A 20,010-nucleotide genomic window follows, 5' to 3' on the forward strand; every position below is an offset into this window, starting at 1 on the left:
CGTTACTTACTACAAAATAAAGTCAGAAGAACACAGACTGCAGGCGAGCAGGTTTAACAAATCAGTAGTCTGGTGCTTGCAAGCTAGACTTCTAAAAAACACCTTTGCTTTGCTCATGTGCAAACAAGTGCGTGCACAACCGCAGCCGGTTTCATTTTCTACCCAAGTCGAGGCTGAGGTGTGCTGTGTGATAAACAGTATATTGTCTGTGATAATATGTGGCCCTGGACCACAAAACCAGTCTTATGTTGCACGGGTATATTGGCAATAGCCAAAAATACATTGGATGGGTCAAATTTATCGATTTTTTGTAAATTTCCTACCGTATATATATTTAAACTTAATTTTTGGTTAGCAATATGCATTGCTATGAACTTCATTTGCTTTAAAGGCGATTTCTCAATATTTAGATTTTTTTGCACCATCAGATTCCAGATTTTCAAATAGTTGTATCTCGGCCAAATATTGTCATTTCCTAACAAACCATACAATCAATGGAAAGCTTATTCATTCAGCTTTCAGATGATGCTTATTTTAGAAATTTACACTTATGACTGTTTTTGTGGTCCCGGGTCACACATAGTAAGTGTTGTTGCAGTTATCTGACATTATTAAGTATATCATTAAAAATCACACAAAGAGAGTGCACGCACATGATTTATTAGTCTATTAAAATTCAAGGCATTCTAAATTATAAATAACAAAAATGTTTCGGTATGGTTTTTTTGATATTTATATAATTTAATATAGTTAGTCTGTGCAATGGACAGTGTTTACTTACGGAATGAATCAGCTTTTTGAATGAATCGGTTGAATAACAGTCAACAGTTTCATTAACAGTCAAATGCTTTGTTCCTGAATTATTCAGCCATTTGAATTAATTAGTTAAAACTCAATGACTCACTCATTAACAGTCACTCGCTGCCACCTACTGGCGGTTTTAACTTCACATTTCACAATTCATGTTTTAAATCATTACCGATAACAGTTTTCAACATTTTGTGTTTAAAACAAAGCATTATGAATTTGTAACTGCAGGTTTAATGCATCCAATTGTCTCCTCTGAGATGCATTAAACTGTGTAAATACATCAAAACGCTGTTTCAGATGCAGATTCCAGAAATGTTTTCTTGTGTTGGAATGAAAGACACTACGTACCGGAGATACAAAGATACAAAATGGAAGAAAGAGTTAAAACTGAACACAATCTTGCTACTCAAGCTGTGTATAAACATGTTGTATATATATTTATTTGTTCCTTTTCCATTTTGCATTTACTTGTACTTTTACTTTTAATACTTAAGTAAGTTTAATATTGAAAAAATACTTTTCATACTTAAAGAACAATAAATGGCACATACTTTAAGACTTTTACTCCAGTAATGTTCTAAACGGTGACTTCAACATCTACCAAAGTCATTTTCTGGTAAGATATCTGTACTTTTACTTAAAGGAGAAGTCCACTTCCAGAACAAAGATTTACAGATAATGCCCCCCCCCATTTGGTTATTTTCATAAAAATAATACAATATATATACTTTTTAATGTCAAACGTTTGTCTTGTCTTTCTCTGCCTGGCCTGTTTTTGTTCCGGTATGTCGAAAAACTCTTATCTCATGTTCTCTCTCAACTTTAAAATCGTCCTACATCGCTGTTTTAGCTTTTTTGTTAAGGGCGTTTGACCTTCTTTGCATGTTCACTTTGGGTCGGTACTAACAGTCTTGAGCCAGAATACACAGAGTTCAGACAGAGCAAGACAAGTCAAGCATCTGAGATTAAAAAGTATTTCAATTGTATTATTTTTAATGAAAATAACCAACTGTTTTGCAAGACCTTTCTTCCTCAGCTGGGATCATTTACAACAGCATTCGGGATCGTTTGAAGCCGCATTTAATCTGCATTTTGGAAGTTCAAACTCGGTGCACCATAGCAGTCCATTATATTGAGAAAAATGCTGAAATGTTTTCCTCAAAAAACATAATTTCTTCACCACTGAAGAAAGAAAGACATGAACATCTTGGATGACAAGGGGGTGAGTACATTATATGTAAATTTTTGTTCTGGAAGTGGACTTCTCCTTTACGTATGGGTTTCAGGTACTTTATCCACCACTGCCAACCTCAAAAACATCATTTTACAGAGGACTGCTTCTCTAATCTCAGGGAGTTCAATGAAAACATAAAACACTTGCTCTTGAAAGATGACTCAGTACCCAGTCTATTTGAACCAGCTGGCTCCACTGATTCACAGCCTGCAATCTTGAAAAATATTTATATTTTTTATGTTTTTATTTTTTATGTTTATATTTTCTTTTGAGCGTTCAAAATACGAAATTATAACAATGGGCATGTCATTTCTGATGCATTCTGTACATGGTAGATCAATCACAACTAGGGATGGGCATTTTGGGAAATTTCTCATTTTGATCATCGATAGGTTTCAAAAAATGATTAATCAAGTAATCGGGGGCGGGGCTTGTGTGGGGGGCGGGGCATGGCCATAATGGACATAATGAAAAAACTCTGAAGACTGTTAAGAAAAAGAATGTTAAAAACAAAAATATGACATGAAAACCTGTCTACGAAAACATGAACACATGATTAGGACACTGTTAGATTATGATTATGATGCATCAGTGTTATTAATAAAGAAACTTCTAAAAAGGAATAGCTGCCTGAGGTAAAGAGTGACTTTATGCCAATAAACTGAAGCCCATTCCATGACGCATCCTATGATATTAATCAGATAACTTGGTAACATTACAACTTGTATCTGCACAAAAGAATGCAAATGTTGTGATGCGCTTTTATAAAAGTGCGCTGAAACACGGGCAAGGACAGAATTTACTATAGATTTATACAGTTAACCATTCTAAATGTTTATGGCAGATTTGTGCTGTATTTTCATCTACATCATTAAGTGATTCCATAAATCACCTGCACGCTTTCGAAACCATACGAACTGAATTATGCCTATTGAACAAATATGACAGAACAGATAACTTAGCTAAATAACATAGATGTAACATTACAACTATCTGCACAAAAAATGCCAGTGAACTTTCTGTTATGGGATTTAGAGAGAGAGTGCGCTGTGTTGCGCTTTATGACAGCGAACTGCGATGAAAGCAGATATAATTTACTATAGATTTCACATTCTATAAAGTTCTAATTAGAATGCTGTGTTCATGAAATGCCAGTGAACTTTAAGTTACGTACTATAGCGAGAGAGAGAGAGCAAGCAAGCTCCGTGATGCGCTTTTATAGCCATACAAAATCCAAAACACCTGAAATTAAAGTATGCATACTGTTGAACAAATATGACTAAAAAAGCACTGCTGCATTATTTTATAAGAGTCCTTAAAATTTTAGTTGACAAAAGCCAGTTTATTTTAAACAACCTAAACTCAGAGCAGATCCAGCTTTTATTGTTTGATAATCACACTAATATATTTTGTAATAATACCGCCCTAGTTGTTGAATCCCCCGTATGATCTGTTAACAGCTGCGATGGGATCAATAAGACAGTTAAACTTAAGAAAGAATCATTGAGAAGTCATAAATAAATAATTCAGAAATCCGACCAGATTCATCATTCACAAACACTGAAACTGCACCGCTCATTCATTTTACTGTAACTCAGCATTCATTGCAACTGCACTCTTCCTTTAAGAAACATTTCCAAAGATTTGCAAAGCATCTTGCTATTCTGGACACAAAGTGCTGGCAGGGGCAGAGGTGAGACACGGCCAATAAGATCCCATTAGATTTATGGGAGGGGGGTATCTGTCAAGACAGCAAAGCAGGAAGACAGGTACCGCAACAGGAAAGAGCTCAGGGTTAGTGACGCCTCTGGCTCCCGTCCCGACCAACAGCCTTCGATATGACGGAAAAGAAAATGGGCGAGCGAGCCAAAGGAAGAGGAAGAAAGAGAGATTTATCAGATTTACAGCGCCGGAGCCTCTCCTGCATTCAGTAAGTGTAGCCATGCAGTAAACACACCGCACCAAGTCATTAATCAGAGCCACTGCTGCTGTCTATGCCGTATCACCTGCACTGCTACAACCAAAGTGTTTGTGCGCGTGTCAGTGAGCGTCCTTAATGCACGTACATGAATGAATGACAGAAAAACAGAGACATAAAGGCGCGGGCCGACAGATGGAAAGACGACGGCGAATGAGAACAGAGGACGTGATCGGGTTTTACAAGAGAGGATTGAATGAAAGACGAAAAACGAGAGTGAGAAAGAGGATGAGAGTGTTGAAAAAAAATAAAAAACGCATAACGTATGGTCCTGCCTCTCACTTTAAATCTGGATGTAATTATGCATTTTATAGATTATCTACAGCCAACTAAAGGATCTGTGCTTAATGCTGCCATAGGGAAAATGAATCATCATGAATCATTTTCCCCTGTAGAGGGATACCTCCTCCGAGAGGCAATTCTGCAGCAGACCTCAGTACAAAAAGAACACCGGATCAGCATGCCTGAGCCTAATCGAACGCTACAAACTCAATACAAGCAGAGAGAGCTGAGAAAGCCGAGGCGGTAATTAAGTATCTGAAGAATCAATTCCTCATTTCGGAATAATTACGGCCTCGTGATGTGGTGTCGGACTGATTGGCTTGATTTACTGGCGTAATGGTTTTCCGCTAACACAAAGCCCTGCATACCTCCGCAATGCAATGATAAGGGGAAAATATGATATTTGGTTCAACGCTCAAATATAGGCATTCAATTTGAAGCTGTGCATAATTAGAAACTTTGTATTTTAGACGATCGATATGCTTTAGGCCACGTCCTGTGCCTTTTTAACGCTCCTAGCTTTTCATGAAAAACTCAATTGGTCTTCATTGAGATGAATCAGAGATGAAATTGCTGTATGACTTTTAAAAGTGGTGAAAGTCGTTCATGTTGTTCACAGTTTTACTCTTACCCTTCTTCCTCCTCCTCGTCGGAGGACTCGTTGCACACTTTGTCTGGGTCTGGAAGTGTGCTGGGGTCAAAATCTTCATCGGCACCTGACAGATATGCTACTGCCTCATCGTCGTCTTCGTCATCATCAGCTTTCTTTTTCTCCTGTGTGACAGAAGGAATACTTAAAATTAGGGCTGGGCAATAATTAGATGACGATAATTACCACAATATAATTTTCCTTGATAAAACGATATGAAGAGTTTAATAAATGTTAGATATAATTTTTATGTGCCAAAAGCGGAACGAAACAGCGTGACTCATTTGAATCGCGCCACATGGAGCGTTTATCCGCTCGGACCAAAGTTCAAACTGCCGCGCTGCACGAGCTCACTAGAGAAGATGCATTTACTCCGTCACGTGAGGACTAAACAGCCCTGTGAGATCCAGTGTAAAACACAAATGACTCTGTGATTCAAACTAGTTTAAAGCTGTGTGCAACGAGACAGTCAGAAGACTTTTCAATCTACACGTTGCCATCATTTACCATGGATTTACTGTAGTCACACTGCACCATGGTATTGTGGCAGCAATGAGGGATATTCACATTGAATTTTACTACAGGACTAATGGTATATAATTATAGTATGTATGTATTTGTGATTAAGCTATAGCATGTGTGCATTTATACTGAATGTTTTTAGACTACCGTTTTTCATACAAATAGTCTACCTATAAAACCATGTAGTTATATTTTTACCATGGTATTGAGGTACCATTATGTGTGGTTTTAACTGTTTATCATGATATAAATGTATGCTTGCTACTATGGGAGACCAATGCTTAATAAAAAAAATAATAATAATAATAATAAAAAAAAAACTTGGTCAGAATAAATTTAACCATATAAAACTGAGGTTGCTACCATTTTTACAGATGTTACTGATTGATAATGAATCTCTGCACCCTCAAGCTACTATCAAATGTGCATTTCTAAGAGACAAGAAAAGTGATATTACTATTACTATTATTATTATTATTATTATTATTATTATAATCATCATTATCATTATCAGACAACCCAAAACTGTTTCTTGATTTGAAACAATATAACTCATTAGAACATGCAGAAATTCATTTTTCTATTTAGATATTTATTTTAAGGAAAATTAATGGTCTGGTTTCTACAACTTTCACTTTGGAGCAAAAATCTGACTTTAAACTTAAAAGAAATAAAGATTTGACATTTATCGTGATAATTATCATGAAAAAAATTGTGATAATTTTTTTGCCCATATCACCCAGCTCTACTTAAAATATAAATATCTCATACGATGGCACCTTTTGCAATTAAAGGTATAGTTCACCCAAAAATAAGATATTTTTTGATGAAATCCGAGCGCTTTCTGACCCTGCATAGACAGCAACACCACTACTACATTCAAGGCCCAGAAAGGTAGTAAGGATATCGATAAAATAGTCCATGTGACATCTGTTATTCAACCATAATTGATGCTAAAAATTAAGCTACATAAATACTTTGTGCGCAAAGAAAACAAATGACAAGAATAATGAATTTATTTAAAAATTTTTGGTCTTCCGTGTCAATCTTCGACATGCATTGACAAGAGCACTACATCACACATGCAACATGGTAGGGTTAAGTGATATGGCCAAAAAATTATCACGATATTTTTTATATCAGTCGATATCGATAATCACGATAAATGTAAAATTTTTATTTCTTTCAAGTTTAAAGGCAGATTTTTGCTACAGTGTGAAAGTTATAAAAACCAAACAGTTAATTGTAACTTTAAACTATTCTTTATGGTCAGAACATGACAAACAATTCATGTTTTTGAATCATTTACACCATTTACAGTCATTTTTCTTGACTGTAGAAAAATGTAAAAAAAACAACAACTTAGTTCTGCATGTTTAAAATGTGTCTGTTGTGTTGCTGTCTATACAGGGTCAGAAAGCTCTTGGATTTTATCAAAAATATCTTAGTGTTCTGAAGGTCTTATGGGTTTTGAATTACATGACTGTGAGTAATTAATGACAGAATTTTCATTTTTGGGTGAAAACATTTTAGCGTTTTTCTTCATATAATGGACTGGTATGATTCCCCAGATTTTGAACTTCCAAAATGCAGTTTAAATACATTACATTATATGTGAATCTTTGTTTAGGAAGTAGACTTCTCCTTTAAGGTACTACTATGAACCTTTTAGGGGCACATAAGATGCAAAGACGTCCTTTTGATTGTACTGCCCCAGTGATGAGCTGTTGGACCCCTAAAGATACAAATTTCTCAGGTGGACAAGCTGAGCAACTGCCATTGAGAATGCTAATGGATGGATCTCTCTAGGTAGTAAAAATGTACTTGTGGCCATTAGAGATACTTCACATCCTGTTCAACGGATACCGTCTCCCTAAATACGTCAGCGCTTTGATCATTTACAACCAAGGAGTGTCCGTTTCCTCCAGCGACAGTGGTGAAGGAATCAATTCCAGCCCTGTCTTTGTTCATTAAAAGTTTCAAAAACCTAACAACTCAGACCTTGGGCCGGTCACAACCTGCTTTATTTTCCCACTGGTCTGCTCCACCTCCAGACTGACTTGCTGTGCCCTCAGGCAAGCTTCTTAATCCTGGTCTGGTCTATGGTGTGCAGCCTGACCCCATGTTCTGACCTTTTCTTCTTTGGTTTAAGACAGAAAAAAAAAAAACCCTGTGGCCATACAGTTTTTCGACCTTGTTTCTTACACAAGACACCATACAGAGTGTAAATTCACAGATCTACAGTACTATACACATTCAAACAGATACAGTTGAAGTCAAAAGTTTACATTCACGTTGCAGAATCTGCAAAATGTTAATTATTTACCAAAATAAGAGGGATCCTACAAAATGCATGCTATTTTTCTATTTAGTACTGACCTGAATATTTAATTTAAAAGATGTTTACATATAGTCCACAAGAGAAAATAATAGTTGAATTTATAAAAATGACCCCGTTCAAAAGTTTACATACATTTGATACTTAATACTGTGTTGCTAACTGAATGATCCACAGCTGTGATAGTTGTTCATGAGTCTCTTGTTTGCCCTGAACAGTTAAACTGCCCTCTGTTCTTCAGAAAAATCCTTCAGGTCGCACAAATTCTTTGGTTTTTTAGCATTTTTGTGTATTTGAACCCTTTCCAGCAAAGACCCATCTCATGATTTTGAGACCCATCTTTTCACACTCATAGGGACTCATATGCAACTATTACAGAAGGTTCAAACACTCACTGATGCTTCAGAAGGAAGCACAATGCATTAAGAGCCAGGGGGTGAAAACTTTTGGAATTTGAAGATCATTGTAAATTTAACTCATTTTGTCTTCTGGGAAACATGTAAGTGTCTTCTGTAGCTTCTGAATTACAGTACTAAATAAAAAAAATATGATATTTAGGCAAAAAATTCTGTTCAAAAGTTTACACCCCCGGCTCTTAATGCATCGTGTTTCCTTCTGAACCATCAGTGAGCATTTGAACCTTCTGTATTAGTTGCATATGAGTCCCTCAGTTGTCCTCAGTGTGAAAAGATGCATCTCAAAAACATACAGTCAGTGTCGGAAAGAGCTCAAATACACAAAAAAATGCTAAAAAACCAAAGAATTTGTGGGACCTGAAGGATTTTTCTTAAGAACACCAGGTAGTTCAGGACAAACAAGGGACTCATGAACAACTATCACTAAACAAAAAAACACTGTGGATCATTCGAGTAACAACACAGTATTAAAAATCAAGTGTATGCAAACTTTTCAACAGGGTCATTTTTATAAACTCATATTTTCTCATGTGGACTATATGTAAATGTGACGTATCTTACTCAGGTCAGTACTAAATAAAAAATAACATGCATTTTGTATGCTCCCTCTTATTTTGGTAAAATAAAAAACATTTTACAGATTCTGCAAGGTGTATGTAAACTTTTGACTTCAACTAGGTAGAGGTTGAATCATCTGTCCCAAGCTAATACTGTGGTATAATCCATTTCAGATAAAGTAACATCTTCATGTTTAAGTGGGTGGTACTTGATTTAAATAATCTGGTGTAGAACAGCATTTTGCCGTCAAAGATTTGGTTCGGGGGACGGTGTATATCTGTGCTCAGACCTGATATGGGGTCTGTTCAGGTACAGGATACTCTGTATTCAGCGGTGCTTCTGCCTGTGCTGTAATCTAATCATGCTTTGTAAGACCCATTTGAATTCTGCTGACAGACCTGCGCTCTGAACAGATGCGTCTATGTGTGCTGAATAACGCCAGAGAACGAGAACAGCCATAAATGGGGGTCAGTATGAAAGCCTCTGGAGTAAAACAAGCACCTAAAACAAAACTAGAAAGAAAGCTTTCTGGGTTTTAAAGAACATGAGAGTGCATAATTAATAACAGAATTTTCATTTTTGGGTTAACTGTCCATTTAATGAATATCTCAAGACTCTGAAGAGTCCATCTATTTTCTCAGAAGTCTCAAGAGAAGCCCCAAAAGAAGCGAAACTGATGGGAAATGAAGCAGTGCTGCTATCTGTTACAGCATATGCTGTCAAAAGGGCGATTCAATAGCTCTCTAAATTAATCTGGAGCACGTGTAACGACGGACAGATCGACCACCGGTCGGGCTGTTAAGTCGAAGGAATGAGTGAATGCTAAAAGAGCGTTGGGATTCATTGTTAGGGTGGTGATGAATAGCCACACGTTCTCGGACAGACTGCTGCATTGATCAGATGACAAACGAGAGGAGAGCAGCAGCTGCATTTCCATATGGATGCGCAGAGCTCAATCCCCCAGCGAGGACAGGCAGAGAGAGACGGGACACATGACAGCTGCCATCCTGTGAATTATGCGACGTCTGCAGGAGGGAAAGGCCAGAAACTGAGGGGCATCTCTCCCCTCTGACTTCCTGTGACAAGAGCTCCTCATTTCAAATCATAAAGCATTTATGGACCTTTCAACTCCTTTAAACGTACTGTTGCTTTAAGTCACATACATTACCAGCTCATCATTAACATCCAGCTAGTTGTTAGAGCTCTCTTGATGACTTGAGCTAACGTTGACGTACCTCTTTATGCTGTTTGCTTGCATCCCTTCGAGCTGCTTTCTCCTTCAGTCTTTTCTCCTGTTGAAAAAAAAAGAAACGACTTAATAAATAGATGCTCAGGTACTCAGATTTGCTCACGGCACAATCTCATAAACATGTCAAACAGCCAGGGGTTGAAATGATTACACAGACTCAGGGAAAAGAAAGCACAATTTAACTTCAGTGTTCTGCATTTCATTTGGAGAGAGAGCGAATAGGACTTGATGTTTGTCTTGTGTCACTTTCTCATATGAAAGGGCGACTGGACCGCCAGACACAACTATACACATCACTAGTGACTCAGATGTCTGGAAGACGGGAAATATTAAGAGGTTGAGGGTTGAATGGAAATCAAAGCACTGAGAGTGTAATAAAACCAATGTCAAGTGCATTTCATTGGCTTTTTCATTACTTTCGAAATGTCAAATGATGCTAAATGTGGAAACGCATCCATCGGTTCACTTGGATACGTCACTGCATAAATATCAGTGCCACAAAAAAAAAGTCAGTGACAGTGGTGGGTTGCCATTAAATGTGTCTGAATGTATTGCACAAAACATCAAAACACCCAATTTCAGAGAACTCTGAGCAGATACTAGAATTTTTGGCATGTCTATGGATGCTCTTATAAAATCAAACTGTGGTCATTTACTAAGAAATACATTTCTTCCAGTGTTATTTTAAATTAAAGTGACATGTTTTGCTTTTATTTTTAGTTTAAATTCAATGCCATTCAAAAGTTTGGTCAGTAAAGTTTTTAATGTTTTTAAAGTTTTTTCTGCTCATTTATTTGATTAAAAAAAAACAACAACAAAAAAAAAACAGTACTACTGTGAAATATTATTGCAATTTAAAACATACTTTAAAATATTGCAATTTAAAAAAAAATATTTTAATATACTTTAAAATATTATTTATTCCTTTGATGAAAAGCTGAATTTTCAGCATCAATACTCCAGTATTCAGTGTCACATGATCATTCAGAAATCATTGTAATATGCTCATTTATTATCAATGTTGGAAACTGTTGTGCGGCTTATATATATTTTTTGGAACCTGTAATACTTTTTTCACTTTATTTCTTATATAATAAATAATAAAATGTTAAAAAAGAACAGTATTTATTCAAAAGAGAAATCTATTGTAACAATAGAAAGTACTGTTCAAAATTTGGAGTCAGTATATTTTTCCTTTCTTTATTAATAGGAAATTAATACTCTTATTCAGCAGTGATAAATTGATATCATAAATTGATTAAAAAAAAAAAAAAAAAAAAAAAAAAAAAACTGACAGTAAAGACTTATGTGACCCTGGACCATAAAACTAGTCATAAGTAGCACGTATGTATTTTTTTTTAGCCAAAAATACATTGAATGGAAAGTAAAGATCATAAAGATATTCTGTAAGTTTCCTACTGTAAATATATCAGAACTTAATTTTTGATTAGTAATATGCATTGCTAAGAACTTCATTTGGACAACTTTAAAGGCAATTTTCTCAATATTTTGATTTTTTGCACTCCCAGATTCCAGATTTTAAAATAGTTGTGTCTAAATATTGTCCCATCCTAACAAACCATACATCAATGGAAAGCTTATTTATTTAAATTTCAGATAATGTATAAACCTCAATTTAAAAAAATGATGGTTTTGCGGTTCAGGGTCACATATTGTTAGAAAAGATCTATAATTTGAATAAATGCTGTTCTTTTAACTTTTTATTCAATCAAAGAATCTTTAAAAAGTACCTTAGATTCCAAAAAATATTAAGCAGCGCAACTGTTTCCAACATTTTGAATAAATCAGCATATTAGAACAATTTCTGAAGGATTCTGTGACTCTAAAGACTGGAGTAATGGCTGATGAAAATTCAGCTTTGCATCACATAAATAAATTATATTTTAATGATAACTTATTTTAAATGGCAATAAAATATCATAATATTACTTTTTTGGTATTTTTGATCAAATTTTGATGAGCATAAGAAACTTTATTGATCCCAAACCTTTGAACGGCAGTGTAAAATAGTTTCTTAATTTATTTAATACATAAAAAGTTATAATTAATAAAGTTCAGGTGTGAGTTTGACCAGAGCATATTTGAGAAAGCCAGGAACGTTTTTTAATCTAAAAACTCTATAAATAGGTTATTATCCTCCCACAGATCTGCAAGAACACTGTGGTACTGTATAAAACTACCTTCTCTTTTAAAAAAATGCAGAAGTTTGATATTAATAGCTTAGGAGGTCTAAGGACTAAGCCTACTCTTAAAGTTAAACTTTACTGACATATCTTGATCACACAGAGTTGCTGACTTGGCACACGTCACATATGCAGCAAAACCCATCAGCGGTTTTACAGGAACAGGAAAAAACCCTATGCATGATGTTAGTCTCAAATACTGTTCTGCTGGGTAATAAACACTCCATGAAAAAAATGAAACACAAAGGCACCAGCGAGCCTAGCGTGTCTGATTAATGAGCAAGTGAACGTATCTGATAAATTACTGGGTAGCTGCCTCTCAAAGTCTCTGACAGCACGAAATACAAAATCAAAATGGATTGGGATAGTTAGGCTTTTCACAGGAACGTTCACAGACACAAGACAATGTCTTCTGCCTCATGTCTTTCAGAAGAAAAAAAAATAGCTTTTACTGTATGCCAGTCTGCATGTCAGCACTTGACAGCACTGGCAGGAGAAATTGGCAGGAGAGACTGGTACCAGCATGTTTTATTTTAGTTTTTGCTTGGCTGAGAAGTGAAAGATATAAAACGTATTATCCTGGGTTATCATGGACGACAAACTTTGTTTACGAAAAAATAGTTAAAACCAGGGCCAAATATTCAGATTGGTGGCTTATTCAAATCAATGAGAATCAAAGGGACTGTCAAAAAAATGAAAATTCTGTCATTAATTACGCACCCTCATGTCATTCCAAACCTGTAAGATCTTTGTTCATCTTTAGAACACAAATTAAGTTATTTTTGATGAAATCCGAGAGCTTTCTGACCCTTCACGTTTAAGGTCCAGAAAGATAAAAAGGACATAGATAAAATAGCCCATGTGATTACATTTTTATTATCTTTGTGCCCAAAAAGTATTCTTGCAGCTTCATAAAATTAAGGTTGAACCACTGATTTCACATGGATTTTAATATCCTAACTACCTTTCTGGGCCTTGAATGTGGTAGTTATGTTGCAGTCTATGCAGGATCAGAAAGATTGGATTTTATCAACAATATATTAATTTGTGCTCCAAAGATAAATGATGGTCTTATGGGTTTGGAACAACATGAGGGTGAGCAATTAATGACAGAATTTTCATTTTTGGGTGAACTATCACTTTAAGTTTATTATGACTACTGAGGAACATTATCATATAAAATGTAACGTGTAAGGGATTTCAGAAAATATGTAATTACTGTATATATACATATATATATACATATATATATATATATATATATATATATAAACACTGACATCATCTTCTGCACTGTAGATTATGTAAAAAATGCAATTACGTAAAATGAAATACCATGCAAATACCAATCTTTTTTTACATTGCATATAATGTGTTTTTCAATGGATGACTTTGTTGAACTTTGTTGTCACTCAAAGCTTTAAGACATAAAATTTTTGTTTGAAGTACTCCTAAAACTTTAAGTTAATATTTGCATAATTTAACAACACATTTGCATGTTCACAATTCTCTGATGCACGTTAATAGTCACATAACATGCAGATAATCAAGCTAAATATTGAATTATTATTTTTAGTAGGTGTTTTTATTTGAGTTTTTATTTTTTTAAATGATTTACATTCATTTTAAACTTATGATTAATTAATTGTTTGCAAAACATTTAATCTTTTCAGTAAGCATTTTATTTTGATAGTTTGTATTCTAAAAATGATTTATTTAAAATTGTAAATTTTTATGATTTAATTAATTATTAATTTTTGTTTAATTATTATTATTATCATTATTATTATTATTATTATTTTTTAATTTAATTTTTTACATATGTGACCCAGGACCACAAAACCACCAATCATAAGGGTCAATTTTTTGAAACTGAGATTTATACATTATCTGAAGCTGAATAAATAAGCTTTTCAATGGTGCATGTTTTTTTTTTTTTTTTAAGATAGGACAATATTTGGCCGAGATACAACTATTTGAAAATCTTGAATCTGAGGGTAGGGCTTGGCGATTTTTCAGATTTTATCAATTCATCTGAATGTAATGTTTTGCTACGATTTCATTTTTTTAGAAAATGAGGAATTGCGAATTTTGAATAGAAATATTACCAAATGTTAGAATTAGACACTTCAACAATACGCCAATGATAACTGCAAAGAGAAAAGAAACAATCCAACCACATGGCGGTGCACGTGATTAACCGGTCACGCGTGACGCGATCATATTGCTAGGCGGCATTCACACAGAATGTGCTTTTGTGCTGACAAAGATGTGACACGGGCAGTTGAATAGAAAAAACATGCAAGAAGATGGGAGTGAACTTCTTTTAACCTGAGCACTGTGTTTTTATAATGCCGTTTCATGCATGAGATGTTACAAGAGACACGAGTGCAAACAGTCAAACGCATCCATGTTTACATAGAAAAAACAATGAAAAAGCAGCAAAATCAAATAAAAAAAACCTATGAAGAACTACTACTGTATGTCTGATATTTCATGTTTGCATCATGATGACAGGCTGAAAGTTGCTGTTTTTTTTACAGAACATTTAAACCTACATGTTTTACCTTCAGTAATTTTGAATTTGAATTACCTTGGCTTTTAAGATTTTTTTTTTTAAAGCATTTTCCTCGTATTATTTCTTAACATATATTATGTAGAAGACAAGTTTGTACAAGATGTCGTTGTAGTTCATGCATCTTTTATGCAAAGATATTTAACAAGTGATTTGTTTAACATTTACATCATGTTGACAACTTCATATGTGGTGCACTTGGAATAGAATTTTCTTTAACTAGAGAACATTATCAAGTTGACTAGTTAAAAATCATAAAAAAAAAAAAAAAAAAAAAAAAAAAAAAAAAAAATTTGCCTTAGCACCTAGCCCTATCAAAAAAATCTAAATATTGAGAAATTGCCTTTAAAGTTGTCCAAATGCATATTACTAATCAAAAATTTAGTTTTTATATATTTACGGTAGGAATTTTACAAAACATCTTGAACATGATGAACATGATCTCTACTTAATAACCTAATGATTTTCAGAATAAAAGAAAAATTGATCATTTTGACCCATACTATATATATTGGCTATTGCTACAAATATACCCGTGCTACTTAAGACTGGTTTGGTGTCCATGCACACAAATGTTTACTTTAATTTTACATTTTTTATGATTAATTAGTTTGTAAAACATTTAATCTTTTGATTAAGTGTTATATTTAGACTTTTTATTCAGTTTTTTTTTTTTAATGTACATTTGTATGTAATAATTACTTTTAAGATTTAATCACAGTTTGGAAAATCCTGGTTTAATGGTTAGCAGACATAAGACACGGATTTCATGTGATTGCCAAAAGTACAAGTCCTCTTCGAATCAATTCCTGCCTTCCGTACACTACCGTTACAAAAAAAGTGAAAAAGAGCAAAAAAAACTACCTAAAACTAACTTGATGTATAACTGGAATGAAGAAGTGCCAACAAAACAGGATATAAAAAAGAACACTGTGCTCATCTGCTGTGTCCAGTTATAGAAATAGATCCCATTACTTCTGTGCTTTCTCATTGAGCTACACTCTCAGCGATCGATTTCTAAAAAACAAACTGAAAACTGCATCAGATATAAACAAGGGATGCACTTCACCATTTTTGACTCTCAACGAAAAAACACTGTGTGCTGGAACGTCGCAAATGGTGTGATTTTGCCGGAGAGCAATCCTTTAAAAACTTGTCCGATACTCAGAACTACAGTAATAAGTCAGAGGCCCAATCTCAGCACTGATGCCTGGAGCTTCAAGCCACGCTGCCTGCACAGGCATCTCAGTTATTTCGATTTGCCCCAACCTGCGAGAGCAGCAGCCACAGGGTGAGAGTGTCTTTTCGATTGCCCGTTGCCCTCAGCTCCTTCAATATTACTTTAACCTGAACACCTGGAGCTGAATACAATAAATAAAGTGATTCAAAGAAGCCATTTGATTCATATGGACTCGGCATGAACCAGGAGGACGGAAAATATGATGGTACGGTTGATCTCACCCTGTGTTTCTCCTTGACTTTACGACGATACTCAATCTTGTCGAACTCCTGGTCTTCCTTGCGGAGCCGCTCTTTGGCAGCTTCCACGTTAATGCCAGACGTCTCCTCGTCCTCTTCGTCATCTGGTACCATGGTCCTTTGCAATGGAGGCCACTGCTGCACCACCTGCACACATGCATCACAGTTAATTTTCACAGCTTTTAATGACACTCAGTAATGCGTTTTTGCTAATACGAACCTCTCCATCCTCATTGAAGACCTTCTTAGAGTTGACCTTGAAGTTCTTCTTCTGTATTTTCTTTGCATCTTTGAATCTGGAATCCTTTTGGTTCTTATTCTTGGCCTTATCGTCTGTGTCCTAAAAAAAGAGAAAATGTATTTTACATAACCAGATGTAATTATTAAAAGCTGTCATTTTTACCTCCCTGGGGCCAAGATTAAAAAAGAGAATTCATAAAGGAGCTCATTCGAAAGCAGTTCATTCGATCCCATCATTCAACCAGGACACTGAGACGCCCAACACCACTCCACAATATTACTTTCTCCTTGGCAGTCATTAAAGTCGATTGCTGATGAGATGTGAAAAGGTTCAGATCTTGGGGAAAACCACTTTCCACTTAACCCTCTGCAAACTCGAAAAAAGGTACTTGCTCATCTGCACTTCAACGATTGTGTGTCAGTTACGCCGTAACAGCCTTTAGCCCTTGCACATCACAATGTAACAAGGACTGTCAGTTTAATCGACTATAAAAATTTACATCTAACAAGGTGTTTACTAATCAATGTATCCACACTCCCAGAGAAAAGCCACTAAAAGATGACAATTCAAAGACCAAAATTTGATTACTGTGATCTGTAAATAACTGAATATAAGTAAAATGTCTTTAGAACACTATATTAGGGCTGGGTTTTGACACACATTTCAAAAGCTTGCGATTTGATTCGATTCCTGATTCGATATTGATTATTTTGGACACCGAAGTACAACAGCGTTTTAGTGCAATGAAAGAAAAACTGAGGTTACGAAGTTGTAATACTTTGAGAAAAAATCTAAAAATCTAAATTCCAACAATAGTCAAAATGTTTTGAAAATAGTCAAAATTAACAGAAAAAACGTAACATTTTTTTTTAGAAAAGTTGTAGCAATATGAGAAAAAAAGTCAAAATATTTTGAGAAAAAAAAATGTCAAAATTATAAGAATAAAGTCAAGATATTTTGAAAAAAAGTCAAAATTATGAGAAAAAGTTTGAAATATTTTGAGATAAAAGTAAAAAAAAAAATCATAGCAGTACAAAAAAAGTTTTGAGAAAAAAAATTCTAAATTAAGTCAAAATATTTTAAGAATAAAGTCAAAAATATGTAATAAAGTCGAAAAATAAATTTAAAATATATAACCAAGGAAAAGAAAAATCGCTTAACTATTAATGCTGTAAAATATACATGACAGCCAGTTGGTACTACAATACTATAATATTGAAGGTTAAAATTAACTTTGAATAAAATGCTAATCGAAAAGATGAGTGGTTCAAATGCCGCTTAAACTGAGGCGAATACAGCTATTTATGACTTAATTCTCATAATTTTGATTTTGTTTTTAAAATATTTCAACTTTATTCTCGTAATTTTGACTTTTTTTTTCCAAAATATTTTGACTTTATTCTCATATTGCTACAAATTTATTCTTGTATTTTTGACTTTATTCTTGTTATTTTGACTTTATTCTCAAAATATTGACTATTCTCGTAATTCAGATTTTTTTCCCTCAAAATATTTCAACCTTTTTCTCATATTGCTATGACTTTTACTTTTTTCTCAAAATACATAAACTTTTTTCTTATAATTTTGACTTTATTTTCTAAATATTTAGAATTTATTCTCATAATTGCAACTTTTTTTATTACAATTTTATTCTTAGAATTTTGACTTTTTTCCCAATACATTTCGACTTTATTCTCGTATTGCTACGACATTATTCTAAAAATTGACATTTTTTCCAAAATATTTCGACTTTATTCTCATATTGCTACAACTTTTTTTTTCTTGTAATTGAGGTTATATATTTTGAATTTATTTTTCGACTTTATTACATATTTTTGACTTTATTCTTAAAATCTTAAATATTTTGACTTAATTTAGAATTTTTTTCTCAAAACTTTTTTTTGTACTGCTATGATTTTTTTTTACTTTTATCTCAAAATATTTCAAACTTTTTCTCATAATTTTGACTTTATTTTCAAAATATCTTGACTTTATTCTTATAATTTTGACTTTTTTCTCATATTGCTACAACTTTTCTAAAAAAAAAAAGTTATTTTTTTTTTGTTAATTTTGACTATTTTCAAAACATTTCGACTTTATTGTTGGAATTTAGATTTTTAGATTTTTTCTCAAAGTATTACAACTTCGTAACCTCAGATTTTCTTTCATTGCACTAAAACACTGATGTACTTCAGTGTCACATGATCTTTTAAAAATTATTTTACTATACTGGTTTTGTGTTTAAGTAACATTTCTTACTCTTCTCAGTGTTGAAAACAGTTGCTACTTCATAGTTTTGTGGAAATTGTGACTGATGAACGTAAAGTTCAAAAGAACTGCATTCATTACAAAGAAACAGAAATGTTTTTGGGAAATGTCTATACTGGCCCGAATCATTATCCTTTAAAACACTACTAATAATACTAAATGTTTAATAATTAATCATTTTTAATAATTACAATAAATTATAGAACTAAATTAACACAACTGACATCCCTCATTTTGGCAAAGTAGCTGTATGGAAAATTTTGAAATTATTTTAATATTATTTTAAAAAAACAGATATCTGACTGTGCTGCAGTATTTGATTGTGAAGCCTCAAGACAAATCAGGCAATTTTGACATGACTCACAGGTCCGCGTCTCTCATAAACTTGCCAGGTCTGCACAGGAATCATGTTAACTGTGTCTCAAAGGCATATTGAAAGGAGTGTTACATAATTTAGCATGTCTTCATATCTGCAGGCCTATTAAAACAACACGCTTTAAATGCAAAGTGCACAGAATTTGAATATAAGCCTTTCTGAATCACAGTGCAATGGGTCACAAAAGCTGAGACGTTAGGAGGAAGATTCAAGATGACTGTGAAAAAGTGTCCATTTCTTAAGCACTGCAGTACCTTAGGACACATTCTTCCCACAGTTACAAAGATAAGCTTGCATCAATTATAATAAAGCTGAAGTGTGTACTTTGCATTCAAACCTTATTATACATTATTTGTGATTCTGCATTCTCAAATAAAGACATGAATTACACTGACCAAACTTATAAACGCAACACTTGTTTTTGCCCCCATATTTCATGAGCTGAACTCAAAGATCTAAGTACATAAAAGGCCTATTTCTCTCAAATATTGTTCACAAATCTGTCTAAATCTGTGTTAGTGAGCACTTCTCATTTGCCGAGATAATCCAACCACCTCACAGGTGTGGCATATCAAGATGCTGATCAGACAGCATGATTATTGCACAGGTGTGCCTTAGGCTGGCCACAATAAAAGGCCACTCTAAAATGTGCAGTTTTATCAGACAGCACAATGTCACAAGTTTTGAGGGAGCGTGCAGTTGGTATGCTGACTGCAGGAATGTCCACCAGAGCTGTTGCCCGTGATTTGAATGTTCATTTCTCTACCATAAGCCATCTCCAAAGGTGTTTCAGAGAATTTAGCAGTACATCCAACCGGCCTCACAACCGCA

The 20,010-nt window shown here is 34.1% G+C and overlaps 1 protein-coding gene across 1 annotated transcript in view; it reads right to left on the reverse strand.

Annotated features, from left to right (window-relative positions):
* Positions 1–20,010, reverse strand: part of ddx10 (DEAD (Asp-Glu-Ala-Asp) box polypeptide 10) — a 39,235-nt gene that overhangs the window by 6,444 nt on the left and 12,781 nt on the right. Inside the window, exons 14-17 of the mRNA XM_051093251.1 lie at positions 16,515–16,634; positions 16,277–16,441; positions 10,023–10,079; positions 4,936–5,078 (exon numbers count right to left, since the gene is read on the reverse strand). Coding sequence (XP_050949208.1) covers positions 4,936–5,078; positions 10,023–10,079; positions 16,277–16,441; positions 16,515–16,634 — 485 coding nt within the window. The remainder of the gene's footprint in view (positions 1–4,935; positions 5,079–10,022; positions 10,080–16,276; positions 16,442–16,514; positions 16,635–20,010) is intronic.

Source organism: Labeo rohita, chromosome 21 (assembly GCF_022985175.1).
Source record: "Labeo rohita strain BAU-BD-2019 chromosome 21, IGBB_LRoh.1.0, whole genome shotgun sequence".
NCBI lineage: Eukaryota > Metazoa > Chordata > Actinopteri > Cypriniformes > Cyprinidae > Labeo > Labeo rohita.